The 17,740-nt window shown below is 36.4% G+C and overlaps 1 protein-coding gene across 1 annotated transcript in view; it reads right to left on the bottom strand.

Annotated features, from left to right (window-relative positions):
• LOC136821548 (receptor-type tyrosine-protein phosphatase F-like) overlaps nt 1–17,740 on the bottom strand; it is a 32,863-nt gene that overhangs the window by 10,832 nt on the left and 4,291 nt on the right. Inside the window, exons 2-15 of the mRNA XM_067077773.1 lie at nt 11,089–11,263; nt 10,119–10,261; nt 9,492–9,739; nt 8,987–9,089; nt 8,556–8,728; nt 8,145–8,238; nt 7,599–7,931; nt 7,204–7,306; nt 6,668–6,882; nt 5,969–6,271; nt 5,156–5,334; nt 4,709–4,823; nt 4,170–4,372; nt 2,925–3,653 (exon numbers count right to left, since the gene is read on the bottom strand). Of these exons, the coding sequence (XP_066933874.1) occupies nt 2,925–3,653; nt 4,170–4,372; nt 4,709–4,823; nt 5,156–5,334; nt 5,969–6,271; nt 6,668–6,882; nt 7,204–7,306; nt 7,599–7,931; nt 8,145–8,238; nt 8,556–8,728; nt 8,987–9,089; nt 9,492–9,739; nt 10,119–10,261; nt 11,089–11,263 (3,116 nt within the window). The remainder of the gene's footprint in view (nt 1–2,924; nt 3,654–4,169; nt 4,373–4,708; nt 4,824–5,155; nt 5,335–5,968; nt 6,272–6,667; nt 6,883–7,203; nt 7,307–7,598; nt 7,932–8,144; nt 8,239–8,555; nt 8,729–8,986; nt 9,090–9,491; nt 9,740–10,118; nt 10,262–11,088; nt 11,264–17,740) is intronic.

Below are 17,740 nucleotides of genomic sequence, written 5' to 3'. Positions count from 1 at the left end.
TTCTTACTGCTCAAAATAATATTTTCTGGTAGTTTAGTCCCTGGTCTATCCATTTGAAGTGATTGCAATAAAAAATTCCGGCCCTACTGGCCCCTAGAGGCCCGAAAAGCCAATAAGGTCCCAAAAAAGTACCAACTTTAGCCCAATTTTCCTAGAAATCCCAACATTGCCTGACCTCCAACTCTTCTGTTCCTGAAAGACAACCGCCTGGTCTCTTAGGATCAAAAGAGAAACCTATGTGACCTCCTACCATTAATTTTTTATCTTGATTTAAAATTTTTCTTAACATCGCTCGAAAAATGACTAAAATTCGGGATATTTTGGCCCATTGGCAAATTTCAAAGGGGTCTAGGTCACTGAATTTGTTATAATATAAGGGCTATGATTAATCTTTTATATAAAAACAATGAAACTAGGTGAAAAAAGTTGTCAAATGTGCTTTTTTGGGCCAAAAAGGCTTATTTTTCAACTTTTTGACTAGAGCTGAGGTCATTCTATTGCAGCCAGTAATTGGCAGTTATAAAGTAAATTTTATCTGAAAATCATGATTCATCATCACATTCCAGAAAGGTTTCTAGGAAAATCAAATATGGTACTTTTCGAAAGCTTATAGAGGCTGAATTTACACTCAAAGGCGGCTTCTAACTCCCCTGACCCCCTTAATTTTGTAAAATTGACTTAAAAGTACATTTTTGGCTGAAATTTTTGCCCAAAATGAGTACCCATTGCAACTTGATTCTTGATTTTGTGAAAGCATCCTATAGATAGTTCAAGAATTTATCAGAAGTTGGAACCTTTTCTTTTCTTTTAAAGATTAGGGCTAGCTCAAAGTCAGTTTTAACTCTAAAATCCCAAAATCTTGACAATGTTGCTCAAAACAACAATTTTTGTTCAAGATTGAACAGAAAATGAGCCCACTCAGATAATAAAATCTTGGTTTTTGGAAAGTTTCATGGGGATAGTACTAACATTCATCAAGATCTTTACCTCCTGATCTACCATTTAAGGATCAAGTCTGTCAAAATGTGCATCCAAACTCTCAATTCTTCAAAGGTGAACTTTACCAACCCCATAAAACAATTTTGCCATCGACCTTTCTGCCCTTAAATACTTAGAGATCAGTCCAAAAGTACAAAATATTCCTAGACTTTTCCTTCTCTTTGGATAATTTGAACTTTGGGCTCATTAACTGCATTTAATAGCAAACAGGCTGATAGCAAAATTGTGTTATGGGGTTGGTAAAGTCCACCTCTAAAGATTTGAGAGTTCAGAAGCATATTTTGACAGACTTGATCCTTAAATGGTAGATCAGGAGGTAAAGATCTTGATGAATGTTTGTACTATCCCCATGAAACTTTCCAAAAACCAAGATTTTATTATCTGAGTGGGCTCATTTTCTGTTCAATCTTGAACAAAAATTGTTGTTTTGAGCAACATTGTCAAGATTTTGAGGATTTTAGAGTTAAAACTGACTTTGAGCTAGCCCTAATCTTTAAAAGAAAAGAAAAGGTTCCAACTTCTGATAAATTCTTGAACTATCTATAGGATGCTTTCACAAAATCAAGAATCAAGTTGCAATGGGTACTCATTTTGGGCAAAAATTTCAGCCAAAAATGTACTTTTAAGTCAATTTTACAAAATTAAGGGGGTCAGGGGAGTTAGAAGCCGCCTTTGAGTGAAAATTCAGCCTCTATAAGCTTTCGAAAAGTACCATATTTGATTTTCCTAGAAACCTTTCTGGAATGTGATGAGGAATCATGATTTTCAGATAAAATTTACTTTATAACTGCCAATTACTGGCTGCAATAGAATGACCTCAGCTCTAGTCAAAAAGTTGAAAAATAAGCCTTTTTGGCCCAAAAAAGCACATTTGACAACTTTTTTCACCTAGTTTCATTGTTTTTTATATAAAGATTAATCATAGCCCTTATATTTATAACAAATTCAGTGACCTAGACCGCTTTGAAATTTGCCAATGGGCCAAAAATATCCCGAATTTTAGTCATTTTTCGAGCGAGCGATGTTAAGAAAATTTTAAATCAAGATAAAAAATTAATGGTAGGAGGTCACATAGGTTTCTCTTTTGATCCTAAGAGACCAGGCGGTTGTCTTTCAGGAACAGAAGAGTTGGAGGTCAGGCAATGTTGGGATTTCTAGGAAAATTGGGCTAAAGTTGGTACTTTTTTGAGACCTTATTGGCTTTTCGGGCCTCTAGGGGCCAGTAGGGCCGGATTTTTTTATTGCAATCACTTCAGATGGATAGACCAGGGACTAAACTACCAGAAAATATTATTTTGAGCAGTAAGAAACTCCCCTGGGACAGGTCAGATGGCTCTAAAATACCCCTAAAATCAAATTTGTAGTGTTTTAGTGACGTCATAACTCCAGCTACCATTTTGAAAATTTTGATTTTTTTGGAAAATTGTATAGTTTACTGGCCATAGTTTCAGAATCACCCAAAGTCAATTCCTCATTTTGATTTGAGAAAGCATGGTTCTATATCAAAAAACTTTTTAAGTGCAATGCCCAAAAATGTCAAAAACTTCAAATTGGCATAAATCCGCCATTATGGATTTTCAGACCAAAATATTTTGGGATTTTACTCAGTTCATTGTACTTAACAACATATCCAAAAATGAAAAAAATCTAAGTTTCAAACTATTGGACCTGCCCCGCTCTTAAAAAAACTGGCTCTTAAACTGGTATTCAATAAAGCAACCATAAAAAAAAACACTTCAAGAATATTTGTAAGTCTAAAGCAAAATCAAGAAAAAAAGAGCAAACAAGCCCGACTAAAATTCAACGGTTCCTAAATGGAAGTGCGTTTCTTGTCATTTTTCAAAAAAAAGCTAATCAATTTTCAAAAAAAGCAAACGACTTTCAGTTTCATGGAAGTATGAAAGTGGAAAAAGACAAAAAATTACCTCGCGATTTGTGCGTGCAATCAATATTTTAGTTCCAGTTCCCGAGCCAACGATGGTTCTAGCTTTGATTTGAATTTGATAATCCGTATTCGATTTCAAATCTTGTAGTAAATACACAATGATGTCTTCTTCGCCTCGTAATCCGTATCTTTTACGAGACCAATCAATGTCCTTTTTATCACGTTTGTAGCGAATCTCGTAACCGACAATTTCTCCGTTACGTAGCCACGCATCCGGCTGCTCCCATTTGAGTTTGATCGACGATGATGATTCGGTCGTCACCGTAAAGTAAAGTGGAGGTCCGCGAGGTAGCCCATCCGATGTTTTTAACCAGTGGGTATTAGGCGCCGTCAGGCCACCGTTGTCGGCTAAGATACCGTATAAACGGAACGAGTAGTAGACGCCGGCGTCAAGGTCGTCGAAAACCGACAATCGAACTTGCGCATCGACTTTCTTTGTTTTGACGTTAATAAGAGAATCGAATTTGTTCAAAGTTTTTCCGTATGTGATTTGGTAGCCAACGATTTTTCCGGGCGGCTGCCACCATTTCAAAGTGACGATATTGTCTGTTTGGTCTGTACTGACAGTCATTCGAGGAGCGGTTGGGCGTTTGACAGGTGTTTTGATACAGAGGGAAAGTGATTCAACGCCCGTGCCAACACTAGTAAGGGCGGCAACTCGGACTTTGTAGTTTGTATTGGGGAAGATTTCTTTTTGGATAACGGCATCCTGAAGATTTAAAAAGAAAAAAAATCTAATAATGTTCATTATTTATCGTTGCGGAGATTTTAAATTATTACTCAAATTAAGTAATTGGAATTACTTAGTGGATGGTAGCTAAAGTGAAGTTTACGATAGACGTGACATTTTAACGAAACTCTTTGTCGTGGGATTTTGGCTTATTTCTGATATCTTTTACTTCCTTACTTAAGGCCGGTCTCCACTTGCGCGCGCTTCGATCGCATTTTATCGAGAAAAGCTTCCACGCTATTGATCAAAAGAAAAATGAAACTCCATTGGCACGATCTGATGTAACCGTTGAAAAAAGTTGAAATGTGTTCAACTATTTTTTCGAGCGCGCACTACATTTTTATGACGCCCAGCAAAAAGGATTGAAGCCAAAAGGTGCGATCGCAGCGCGCGCAAGTAGAGACCGGCCTTTACTATCTCTCGAACCTGAACAGGGATTGAACCCACAACCTTGCGTATCCAAATGCTCTACCTCTGCACTACGGTTCGACTTACCCTGGCACCAGATCCACGAATGGTGAAATCGAACTTGATCTCGTAGCTATCGTCCCCTTCGCAATTCTCCCATTCTGAATAAATAACTTTGTAACCGATTATCCGACCGTTTTGTAGAACGTTCTTGGGCGGTAACCAGGTCACGCCAATGGTGGATTCGTTCAACGCTTGACCTTGAACTGAACGTGGTGCACCTTCCGGTACTAAAAAAACAATGAGAATTTAAAAACATTAATTATTGTAAAAAGCATTTACAACAACAAGTTTATCTCTGAACGCAAATTCCATCTGCCATAGACTATAGAGAAATAAATAAACTTAAAGTGAAGAAAATGAAGTTTAAATGCCCGGTTTGACAGTAGTATAATGGTTCAAGCTTAAATGTGAAAGCCAATTGAAATGCAGAGAGATTCGAATCACAAAAATACATTCTGACGGTTTCTACTCAAATAATTACGAATCATATAAAGAATCGAGTTGAATTAGTGATTGTAAAATTGTGTAAACTCAGAAAAACTTAAGATCATCAGTTGTCATACCATCTTCCTTAGTGACAATCTCGTATTCAGGACTAGGAGGACTCTTTCCCAATTTGTTGTGCGCTACCATCCAGATCTTATACTTCTTGAATTTACCTAACCCTTGGAGTTGTACCTAAAAAACGGTAAAAACAATAAATAATGACATTCTCAAGTCAAACTCGGCTGGGAATATAACAAAATTTGAGTCTCTCAAACCAAAAAGACTCCAAAATTTGGCCCTCTGAGACCAAAAATATTCAGTCAAGCTAAGTTACTTTTATGGATAGTAGAGTTTTAGTAGAGTTTTATAAATAAAAGTAATTGATAAATCTTATAAGGAAGATAAAGCAACATAGCTTTTGAGACCTTTTCAAATTTGGTCTCTTAGGGTAGTCTCAAGTTAAAAGAAAAAAGCTTTTTTGAAGTTAGAAATCCCTTTTCAAACAAGAACACGAAGAAAATTACCTGTCGATCGTTCTTGCCGATCTCTTTTGTTGAAGGATCACGGTCGTGGAAGCTGTAATACAACGTGTATCCGGTGATGGGTGAGTTTTGATGGTCCACAGGTGGAGGGTCCCATGAGATGACGAGTGTTTGTGAATGTTTAGCTGTTCCACGCACGTTCTGAGGTGGTGCACTGGGAGCTGAACGTCAAACAAAATCATATGTTACTTTTTGTACTACTGTCTTTTCGCTTTTAGTTTCCCACCCTCCTGGTGGAGTCATCTAGCTATTTTTCTAACACAGAGAAGTTCTTTATTACATGACTAAAGGTTCAATCAATCTCAAAATGAGTGTCTTGGAAAATTGGAATCTTACAATTCTGTTCTGCCTTTGAGATTGGCCTTTTTGTCATATGAAAACATTGACTATTCCTCTACATGAAAAAAAGGCAATCTCAAAGATGACCATCACAGTAAAACTTTAAATTTCGTAAGGTACTAAATTGGAGATTTAATCTTTAGTCATGTGAGTGACGTTATGTTCTACCAACATTCATGAGTAAAAAAGAAATCATTGTTTCAGTATGAGCTAGCAAAACGAAGGCTCTCGTAGATCATACCTGAAAGTAACTTACGTATAACAGAGCAGTAAATTTTGGAATTTCCGTATATGTCAAGGAGAAACATGGTGAATGAAAATCGAAAACCCGTTTCGAAATGGAAATCTCAAATCTGCACAAAACAAAGATACGTTTTGGTAAAAGCAGGAATCTGAAGTTTCCAATTAGAAATAAAGTATTCGTTAAAGTGGATAGAATGAAAACAACCCTTATACCATCTTCGATTGTTTTAGTCTTGACGATCTCTGAAGGCACACCCTGCGATTCTTTCGTCCGCGCGTAAATCTTGAATTCGTACGGACGGTTTGGTAACAGATTAGAAACAACCACTTTATTTTCTTTGGGGTCTTTTAGCGTGTGTATGTTCCAAAGACGTTCGATCTTCGGTATATCGGCCCGGTTGAATAAGATGTCGTGTCCAGTGATTCCGCTACCTTTGTTTTCGGCAGGCGTCCAGCTAACTTCGATGGTGCGAGAAGTTAACACCTTCAATTTGACATTGGTGACAAATCCAGGAGCTAAAGAAGTAATGGGACGTGTCAGTTTTGTTTTGTAAAGACACTACTATTTGAAGGTGAATCTTGTGATTTAAGCGGGTTTTAAGATTCATCCACATTTCTAATTGAAGAGATTCTTTCGCGATATTTTTTATATGTATAACAGTCAACTTTCTCTATATCTCTCTTATTCGAAATATTCATAATGAAAAGTATCCCCCCTTGCATTTCAACAGTCACCAGTACAGTTCAGGTATCTTAGGGAATTTTTCCGGTTTAAAACACAAAAAAATATTACAATTCGCTGCACTGGGATTGCTAGGAATTCGCCGGCTTAGAATCTAGAATTCACTGGGGTTAATTTTCCTATCAAAAACAAAGCAAAACCCCTGAGTTGTTGAGTTCATCAGTGTTTACCTCCTGGGAGACATTTGAATGCTTTCGTTTCAGAGAAAGGTCCTTCATTCACGAAACCCACCAATCGCACTTTCCAGTATAAGACAGGGGCGACTTCCGTATACCGTGGGTTGTCCGTCCAGTTTACCGCATAATGTTGGTCTGTAGGGTCTACACCGTGCATGATCCAATTTTTGATGTCGGCGTTGGGTCGTGTTGTGTAGTAGAATTCGTATCTGGAAAAGCACAAAATATTTACCCCGTGTTTCAAAAAAATTATTACAATCTCAATTTTCTTGAAACTTTTAGTATGAAAAGAGAAGAGACGAATGTAAAATTTGAGCTAATGTACAGCTACTGTAGATTTGCTTCATCCGTTCACCCCGGTGAAAAGGTACACAGAAATTCAAGAGGAAGAAGACGGGCAATCATACTTTTTGAATTTAAAACTTCATCGTGCTGTTACTTAAAGAAATTACGTGAAACCGTTGTGAAAATTTCCTTTGTGGAAATTGTTAGCAGAATACTTTATAATAACATGGGAAAAAAATAAATACCTGGTCAAGGGTCCATTGGTTTTTGGGGGATCCTCCCATTGTACTCTGAATGATTTTGGAGACAGTGGTGTCGCCTTCAAATTACGAACAGGCTCTGTGATAGCTGGATAAGAAGATAATAATTTGTCAGTAAATAGATTTTAAAGAAAATTTGTAAAATTGGTTGGTAGAACTAGAAACAGTGTATAGTGAGTAAAAAGCAGGATGAGAATAAAAAAGATATGGAAAAAGTCACAGCGTAAAGTCTTATAAAATGAAAAGGGGCATTGAGAACATAGATAATTATTCAAAGAATCCATATTTAAAGAAACGTGAAGATATCGCCGCAAAAAAGTTAAATGACAAAGTGTTAAGATGTTATTGAATCTCAAGGGGTAAGAAAAAGGGATCTTTACCTCCCCAATCGGTTTGTCCATGATACCATTCTGACACATTTGAAACGCCATATTTATTAACCAACTTCACTCGGAAATCGATATAAATCCATGGTTCCAAACCGTCAAAAGTATATCTCCAAGGGGCAGGTTTTCCGCCCGTTTTGAATTTGGTAACATTGAAGGCGGTTTCAACAGGCTGGTTAAAAACATACGGCCGGTGTTGAATAATGATCTCGTTAACGGGGATGTCCGGATGCCATTCCGCTTCCCGGTAATTGGGTGTGATTTCGATAGTGATGTGTTTGACACTGGTTCCGGCGATCTTGATAGGGTTTGGTCTGTATGGTAAAGCTTCAATGGAGAAAAACAAAAAGAATTTGGAAACTACGTCGATGTTCAAAATGGGTAATAACTTCATTAAATTATGGAACCTAAAAGAGAGCACAAAGGAAACTAAAAATGTAAACAAGTCAAAAGGAAAATATATTACTAAGCTTAGGTTATTTCAATAGGCCAATGATATGGTATCTTGCAAAAATGTCACAAGGAGACCGGTCTACTTACGAGTAACAGTGAGGTAAGCAGTAGCGTTGGTTGAACCATATTTGTTCCAAGGGTGACACATAATACTTCCTGAACGCATGGCTACAACCGATACCTAAAATCAAAGAGAATTATATTTTATGGGAAAATCTGTTGAGTGTCATCAACCTTTCTCTTCCCTGCTCTTCCATGTAACTTTATTGTTGTTTAAAGATGATAGGTGTAGAAGACAGCTAAATGACGCATCGTTTTACCGAAGAATCAAAGAACATTAGGTCACGAAAAGGAGTCAAATAATACGAGCGATCAAGATTATGTCATTTCTATCCAATAGGATTGCTCCATTTGGTTTCGGAACAGAATGGAACCGTGATGGACTGGAAAACTGGGTTCCAACCTCACAAACGTCAAAGGAAGAAAGTAAATCAGTACCTTTCCAGTTTCGGCACCAGCTTGCACCACCAGACCATCATGGTACCACCAATATAATGGTGTTGGGTGGCCGACAGCCGCGCAATCAAACTCAACCCATTGTTCTGGTCCACCTACAGACACGTTTTGGGGTCGGACCGTCAGGCGAGGAACCATTGGTGGGATGGCAGGAGCTGGAAGAAAGGAGAAACGAACCAGGTAAACCAAGAAGTATTCTGAGAAGTTGATAGTAGTCATTATACACAAATACTTTAACATTGAGGCTTTTTATTATGTCACATCAGAGGGAAAATGATCCTCCTTAGCATAAATGGCCAAGAAAAAACTCAGCTTGCCATAAAAATACTGAATAGATTGACAAAAAGCAACAACAGCTAGAAAAGCACTATCTGTAAGCTGAAAGTAGGTACTAAATGCTTTATGAAACGTACTTGGTTTGGGCATTGTGGCAACACTGAACATCAGAGCATTCAATAAACCAACGTTGTTGGAGACCATACATTGAAAGTTAATCGCTTCTTGTTGAGGTGTTTCCTGTTAAAGATGGTAAATAAAAAAATATATCATCGGGTATTATCCGATCCCCTAACTGTTAGACCATGTTCACACGTGACGGTCCCGTTTCGCTCCGAAACGGAATGAAGCCATTCTATTTGTTAGAAGTGACGTAACACTTGAATGTAACCAATAGAATGGCTTCATTTCATTTCGGAGCGAAACGGAACCGTCACGTGCGAACATGGGCTTAGACTGTTAGACCGAGGGTATTTCTTAAACCGAGAAGTAAGTCTAAAAGGCTTTGCTTGTGATAGCTTGTGTCAGTACAGGTCTTCCTTTCTAAAAAAAACATTTAGCAAACTCAGCAAAAAATTGAAGATTATTGGTAAGGTTTTGAAACAACCCTGTGGACGAATAAAGTTAAAATCAATGCATTACCTGAATATTAAAGATGTTCAAGATTCGACGATCGGCGCTCAATTTGTAATCCAAGCGGACCGCTCGACTTCGTTTGGCATCAATCTTGCCTAACGGAAGGCGATTGTAAAACCATTGGTAATCGAGATTCGTCCCTCCCTTCGCATCGCAATAGAAGGTGAGGTTTGAGCCGTAGAAAACTTTCTCAGGATATTTCTCTTGCTTTGCATTGTCTACTTTCTTGGGATAATCTGCTGGCAATTTATGAGCTGAAAAGAAAAAAACAAGAAATATAAAATTTCAAATGGAGAAGTCCGGTAACTTGTATTGTAAATACATTTTAGGGAGCGGATCTTTCGCCCAAGATGAAGAAATAATTAGAAATACGTAATCACATAAAATTCAAAAGTACAGCAAGAACCACCAAAACCTAACAAGATTTATATTTCATATTCATTTAATGATAATGGACTTGAGTACCAAATATAAAGGTTTTTTGTGTTGCTCTGCAAGAAAAGCAGGAAAAGCTGGAGGACCTCTTTTTCAGAGATATCAGGAAAGGGGCTAAGGAGTGACATTGACTACGGAAGATGAGCGTAGTGTGCTGCAAAGACGCTCTTCGAAAAGTATCAAAGAGTAATTGCTTACCATCTAAGGGAGTAAATTTGACTTTCTTGCTGACGGGCGGATCAACGCCATTGGTCGCCCTGCATTCAAAGACTGCTGGATCTTTCAAGAAATCTTTGTGGTACGGCCATTGCCATAGCGTGCCTCCTGAACCATCTTTGAATCTGATTAGAATGAAAAGCAATCGAAATTGAAGATTTTCAGTTGACATTGTACATATAATGAGTTTTTTCTTGTGTAAGAAAGTTTGACTGTTGGGCAATAAATAAGCATAAACAAAGAGATTTGAGTAAAGGTCCATTTTCAAAATAGTCTATCCTAAAGACCTGACAAAAGATGTCAATCTGAAATCAAGTTTTTATATGGTTGATTTTGTCATGTCCTTAATGCTAAGTCGGACGTTAGGAGTCTCTGACCGCGATCTCATTGCATAGTTCTAGTCACTATATTAAAGATAAGCTCTAGTTTCGACGACCGACTTTCTAATTGTTAGAGTAGGCAAAAAGTGAGACGAAAATTGGCAGCTAAAAATCCTTGCTTGAAAAAGATTGAAAAGTCATCGCATTGACATCAAAGGAGGGTATTGCATTGACGTTAGACAGCTAACTTTTCGCACGCTTTAATTTAAAATTAGAATTGATAGGGCGAAAAGAGCGCCGTCTAAACTAGAGCTAATAAAGTGGTCCAAGACACTATAAACTTCCAATATGAATATCACTGGGTCGAACTCAAACTTATTTAGATTCGAGCTAAAGGTCGGTCTCCACTCACGCGAAATGAGCGAAAACCTTTTGACGTTTTTGTAAGGTCATTGGTCGGTTGAAAAATGAAGCAATTCCATTGGTCGAAATTGACGTAACGGATGAAAAAAGTAGAACTTCTTTCAACTTTTTTTTTGTTCACGCGAAGCTTTATCATGACGTAATCTTTTCTTCAGACAAAAAAAGTTAAGAAAGTGGAGACCGGCCTTATAAATGGTTGGTATACTTACTTGAAACCCCACAAAGGGAACTTGATGGTGCTAAAGTCCAATTCTTTTCCATCTTTATACCATTTGAGTTGAAAGGAGCGGTCTGAATCCACGTCGCATCTGAGGAGAGTTTGTCCACTAACGAAGACGGTGTTGTAAGATTCTCCTTTCGGCCAGTAGTTCAGTGTAAGTTTTCCTGTACAAAGAAAATAAGAAGATGTGGATGAAATGCATATTCTTTGAAAAATTAATATTTTCATATGATGTAGAAAGGAGGCGCGCCTTCTTTTAGTTGCTGAAAAAGCAAAATTAACGGCGGCCAAAGAAAAGCTTTTTGTCTCAGGTGGAAATGAACTTTTATTTAAACTTAAATAAATTAAGCAAGATTATGCAACTTTTGTAGAATTTCATTGATTTGGAGGCAGAAAAGCCTCCGTTCAGAGACGCATCAATAAAGATACACGTGAACTGACCTTACCCCCTGGCACACAACAAAGTGGATCATTATCAATCTACAATGACACGCGCGCGTGAAATAATGAAACAGTACAAACGTCTGTATAATGAATAGAGAACAGTTTTGTAGGAGGCGTGTCTTTCACATATAATTGCTATTATAAGCCTCATTTTTTAAGGTAACGGTTCTGTGTTGAAACGACAAGAGCTACACATTCCATAATGTCCTATTACAAAAAACTAACTCCTTTGATGAGGTCATTTTATGGAAGGTCCCACCTTTTTTGCAATATTTTAGGCATCCACTTGCATTTTTGTTTAAAGTTCAGAGATTTTCCTGAATTTCTACCTATTTTGAATAGGTGCCTTGGATTTTTCAAGAAACTCACTAACTGCCCTGGATTTTTGGACCTCCCTGGACGGAAAATATGACCTCCTCAAAATGCTGGGTGATTGTTTCTTTCTAGAAAAGCCTTCTTTCCATGTAATTACGAGTCTTTTTGCAAGGAAAAATTTAAAAAACGAAAAAGCAACTAAAAAACTTGGTCGCAATCACGAAAACAGATGCCATGGTATCGGGTGGAATATTTCTCGTTCTGTATTCGCCGTAATAATTTATTGGCGACAAAAAATAGTCATAATTAAAAACACATTTGTTAGACAAGGAAATATAAAATCAAACATCTCATAACATCTTATAACTGTGAAATATACAATACAGTATTACAAAGTATTACAAAAAGAGGCGGGATAGGAGGAGTTGGGCGGTTCTTTTTAATATTCTACTTCGTATGACTGTGAACGATTTGATGAATGAATCGATGGAGGTAAAGGCGTCTCGTAGACGAGTTGTCATCATGAGGAAGTATTCAGGACTATCGCTTGCCTATATCAAAATTATACACGAGTAAACTTATGGGGTAGATTCATAACACCATTTTAATCCCTTGGTAATTGTTATAGTCAATCGCAGTATTATGAGGGCCGATAGTCTGAAGACTTCTACAAAACCGCAAGTAGTATAGTAGTATAAGTATATCTATAACGAGCACGAGTCCGTTGGTGGATGCCAGAAGCCTAGAGGCCAATGATTTAAAAGGCAAGAGATATTGCCGGTAATCCTTTATTGTAAAGGATGAAGGAAGATAATCGTTAAAAAGATTTAGATTATCTTACTTACTCCCCACTGTACACTGGATTCAAAAGAAAGAAGCCAAAGGTGGAAAGATAGCGAGCACCTCACCAAAAACCGGGATTTTTCATCCCGTTACTGTGTAGAAAAAGCCGTGACGTCTAGTATAGGCTAGTGGAAAGAGGACTTTCAGTGGGAGGGGTAGTGAATATTCTGCAAAACATTGATTTTAATTCAAGAATTTGTCATGCACGTTTTTTTTATAAGACAAGTTGTATAAGACATAAGACTTCGATAGCCAAAATAAAACAAGTTAAGACATTGTAAGCTAAAGAATCTAAATACCATTTCCTAGAAAAAGGTCAAAAATACACACAAAATATGGAAAATAAGAACATGTTAAGAATATATTTCTAGGCATAAAACTCAAAAAGGTAAGAAAAATGTTTATATAAAAAAACGTGTATGACAGATCTTAGAATATCATTAATCAATGGAAGAGGACTATTTAGAGGCGGTACATAGATACAGACAGACACTAATCATCCCTCGAACAAGGGATTAGCCAAAATTGACAGAACGATGATTGAGACGTTAAGTGTAACACAGCGGGAAAGTGGTGGCGAAAACGGAAATGAATTCTAGTCATGGTGCATTACCAAGTCAAATTCTTGAGAATTAGGGAGAAAGAACCGAGATAAAAATGTCATAACGACTCATTCACGTTTTGAAGTTGCAGTCTTTTGACAACAGTCAAGGATAATACGCTGGGGAAATTTAACCACCGTCTTTTAAAATACATTTTTCTCTGACTCCCTTTGTTGTGTTCGAGATCTCCCCTAATGGGACAGGCCAGTAAAGAAGTGTATATTAGACCTTCTATCTACTTGAAGAGCAAGTGAGGAAACTGTTAAAAATGACGATATTCTTAGTGAGACTTTGGCTGTTGCAATGGGATTCTGTTTCCTTAACACCGAATACTGTTAATAGCAACATATTGAAACATTTCGTAAATTCGAGTTTTGCATTTAATTCCCAGCCCGAATGTTTAGCATTCCATCAAAATTACTGGCTTGGCTCGAAACGCATCATTATAATTAGTTGAAAAATAATTAAAATGATGATGGTATAGAGTATCAACGGTAATTAGTTTTCCGGTATTACTACTCCTCCCCGTTATTTGTTAGCGAAAATACAAAATAGAGGCCGTCAAAGGAATTGCACTTTTAATTTCCTTCCTGCGCTCTATGCTACTTCTTGGAGATTTTCAGAGATCGGTAGTAAAACCTCAAACTTATTCTTATTCATGATATTCATGACGTACTGTAATGTTTTCTACGGAAATACTCAATACTAATATTCAATGGCAAAAAGTTGTATATAAAATTTGCCACTACTGGCAAAAACCGGGGTGTTTCCATAGAAAACATCACGTCATGAATATCATTAATTACAGAGCAGTTCTAAATTTCGAAGGTTTTTGACTAGAATCGTGCTTTAGTTTGCTTCCAAGTTCTAGGTTTCTGTAAATTTGAACTTAAGCGTCAAAACCACGAAGTCTTATTGAGAAAAATTGTTATTGAATATTCGCGTGATGACGGGCTCTCGAATTTAAGAGTTTAATAAAAAGTATCAAAAGATAAAACGTTATAATAACTGTGGTATGGGAGAAAAGATTTCTGAAAATCACAACAAATCTTTAATATGAGAGTTTCGTCGTCAAAAAAGTCCTACACGCAACACGCACGCTGTTTTTATCGGTTGTTCGCGTGATAAGTGTTTCTTCAAGAGGATGCTGGGTAAAAGGTACAGAGTACAGAGGCTTTGTTACCGGTGGCCTGGCCTGAACTGATCAAGAGGATTCTGGGTAAAAGGTGAACTATTAGTACAGAGTACAGAGGCTTTGTTACTGATGGCTTCTTCTTATACTGATGTTATTGTGTGAATGAGAGACATTTGAAAGCCACCCAGTAATCAATATTAAAAAAATGAACTATATTAGGTTCGGTATAAGGCCTCTCCGTTTCTAAGCTTTGAAGTTGTGAAGAGAAACCTCTTTAGAATCGATTTACAATGCCGGTCTTGTCGATACACCATCAACAAAGATTCAGACTTCAGGTGTCTTCTAAATAGTGGCTTTTACTACAATACGGCCGACAGAATAGAAAATATCAAATTAAAGAGCCAGCAATTATGAGAAAATATCTCCCCGAGAATAGTTCCCGTGTGAAAAAGCACAGAATAAAGATCATGAGATCTTTTCAAGAATGGCAATAGCTAATTAATTAGCTTTTGTTTATCATACGATGTCATACACGGATTATAAAAGATCTCTAAATAGAAAACTTCTTTAAGGATACTACAAATTGATTAAAATCTATTGACTATTCATTTCTGAGGTATAGAATACAATAGGTTTAAACATCTATATTAATCAAGGGGAGCATTGATAATTGGCAAAAATATCAGGAGGAAAAAGATCAGGAGGAAAAAGTCCAATTGCATCGATTGACGTCAAAAGAAGTAACGTCATGAATGATAACAAGCCAAACATACGTGATGACCTTCAAAGTATTTATTTTAAATTCTATATACTATATACTACTTTCTTTTAAACCAAAAATTTAAGTAAAGATGACATTAGCGTGGGTTAAAATTTACTTTACAGCCCTGTCACTGATTTTAAAGAAAAACCTTTCCTTTTTTGAAAGCTTGAGGTGAAATTAAAATTCCTGTTAGTATTTTGAGTTGTTTTTTTTTGGAAAAAGTGAATCTTAAGTTTAAGAAACATTTAATTTTCCAGACCCCGTCATTGGCCTAATTGCCTTAATTTGGATAAAGTAGTAAGTTGGACTCGTTACAAACTTTTCATTGATTACGATGTTTGAAAAGAGACAATGATGCGATTTCACACAGGTCTAACCCAATTAAAGAAATGTTACAAAAAAAAAGTTAATGAAAATATTTTGTTCACAAAAAGACTTCATGTTGGTATACTACTACAGAGTCTGTTGCAATCACTGCAAAATCATCTTGTTAACATTTTTGAGGTCAATTTACGTAAGCCCGAAAGTTGTTTGTCACTTTTGAACAAAACAACCGTCTCGTTCGAATTCAAGCTAAGATAAGAATCTCTCTCATTTCGAAGATGATTCCGTTCCCAAATTTTAAACAAGGGTTCCTTAAACGTTTAAACGAGGTTAAAATACTTCTGACATTCTATACGATTCTTATAAGAATGAACTATATAAAAACAGCAAAATATCAAGAGCAAGCTAAGAACATTTCAAGGCTTTGTGGACTCTAAAACAACCGATTTTCTTAGGTTTCACACAACAAAACTATTTGAAACTGTTTGAAATGGTAGAGATGATTTAAACAGATTTGGTCCAATTGAGTTAATCTTCCTTTGAAGATTCATTTTAATTGCTCTCCATCATTATCATCAGCGTATTATTAAGCTCCCTCATGATATTAGTGTGCCCAAATTGCCATAAAGAGGTTCTTTTGGGTAACCATCAGGTTCCGTAAGCTATGTCCACATATCGCTGCCATTGTGGCAAAAGATCAAATCTCAAAATAAGTTTTTTTACTATGCTAAATTAAAATTTTGAGTTTAATTCCCCTTTTTTTCTCTTGTAGATAGGAAAAAAGGCCAATCTGAGAATTTTAATTAAGGAAAGCAAAAAAGTCTAAGTTTTCTCGACACTAATCTTGATATTGGACCTTTAGTCTCTATGGCAGCGATATCACACATCTAAGTCTCCTTCAAAGTCGATTCCTGAAGCATCTTTCAACAGGATTTTGTTATCTTGTAAAATTTGGTAAACGACATTGTTGCAACGTCCATCAAACGTTATACATGGACGTTAAATGGACATCAAATCGACACGGTGTACCGGCCACGTTGTTAAAAAAGGTAGGATAATATTGTTTGGTAAGATGACCTTAATTCGATTGGCTAAGGATAAGCCTTGTCAAGGGAAAATTTTTCCTTCATTTTCTCCTGAAGTATAGCTTGAATATCTTAGGTTAGAACTAACCAACGTTATATAAACATTGAGCTTCTTTCCTTCTAACTTATTTCAAAGGCTTTCTACAGGTCGAAGGAAAGTAAATATCATAAAAGAGGATTTCAAATTGATCTAACTGTCTAATCTGACAGTCAATAAATTCCCCCAAAGTAGGAGTGTTTTAAACGGTTTTAAGTGCTTCAAATATGTGGAAAGTGTACTCCATCGTAGGTTTATTTTTCGGTTGGGTTTTAAAAGGGTAAATAATAACAATGATTTTTGCGAAATAAAAGCAAACAAAACAGTTTGGAGTTATTAATGATTCATGTCAAGATCCCCCTTTTTAATCCGCTAATTGTGTGTTTTCATGTAAGCAAGTGCACCAAAACTTCATTGAATAACTGAAAGGGAAGTTTAGGCCTTTATGATGAACAAAAAGTAATTTTTGGAAGGGGGGCATAATATTGCCAATAATTTGAAATTGCTTCAGAAAAGAAAAAATAACATTTTCAAACTGAACCATATAAATGATTAATCAAGATCAAAATCAAAACGAATAACTTGATGTTTTTATAGAATGTATATTTTTCTTTGCTTTTTCATAATTATGATCGCTGATAAAAATCTTATCAACATAATACTTATACATCCATCGATTTTATTTATAATTCCCTCGTAAAATGAATCAGAAAAAAATGGCGTATTAGTGTCAAAAGATTTAGATTCTTTACGGTGATAAATTTCATAGATCAACTTTGATGAGCAAAATAAAAAAAGACAAGCAGCAGAGGAGATTCAAAGTTTTTATAGGATATAAATATCTACAATCTGTGACTAAATATTGTGGCAAGAATTCCCTTAACCCTCTAGTATCAATGTATCAACTCCTTACTTGTCACTGATTGTAGTTAAATGCTTGATTTGGTCGGCCCTGGTAAAATTCTCAGGGTATTAGAAAAAGGCACTGTCGGATAAAAACACTTTTACAAACGATCCCCATAAGAAGCAATTCTGCTCAAAAAGAACTGTAGAGGTTCGAAGAAATTGACAAAACAGAAAAAATCCTGTCAAT

This window comes from Clytia hemisphaerica, unplaced genomic scaffold (genome assembly GCF_902728285.1).
Source record: "Clytia hemisphaerica strain Z4C2 unplaced genomic scaffold, Clytia hemisphaerica genome assembly, whole genome shotgun sequence".
NCBI classification, from domain to species: domain Eukaryota; kingdom Metazoa; phylum Cnidaria; class Hydrozoa; order Leptothecata; family Clytiidae; genus Clytia; species Clytia hemisphaerica.
The sequence above is the reverse complement of the archived record's forward strand: the minus strand, read 5'-3'. Positions and strand labels throughout refer to the sequence as shown.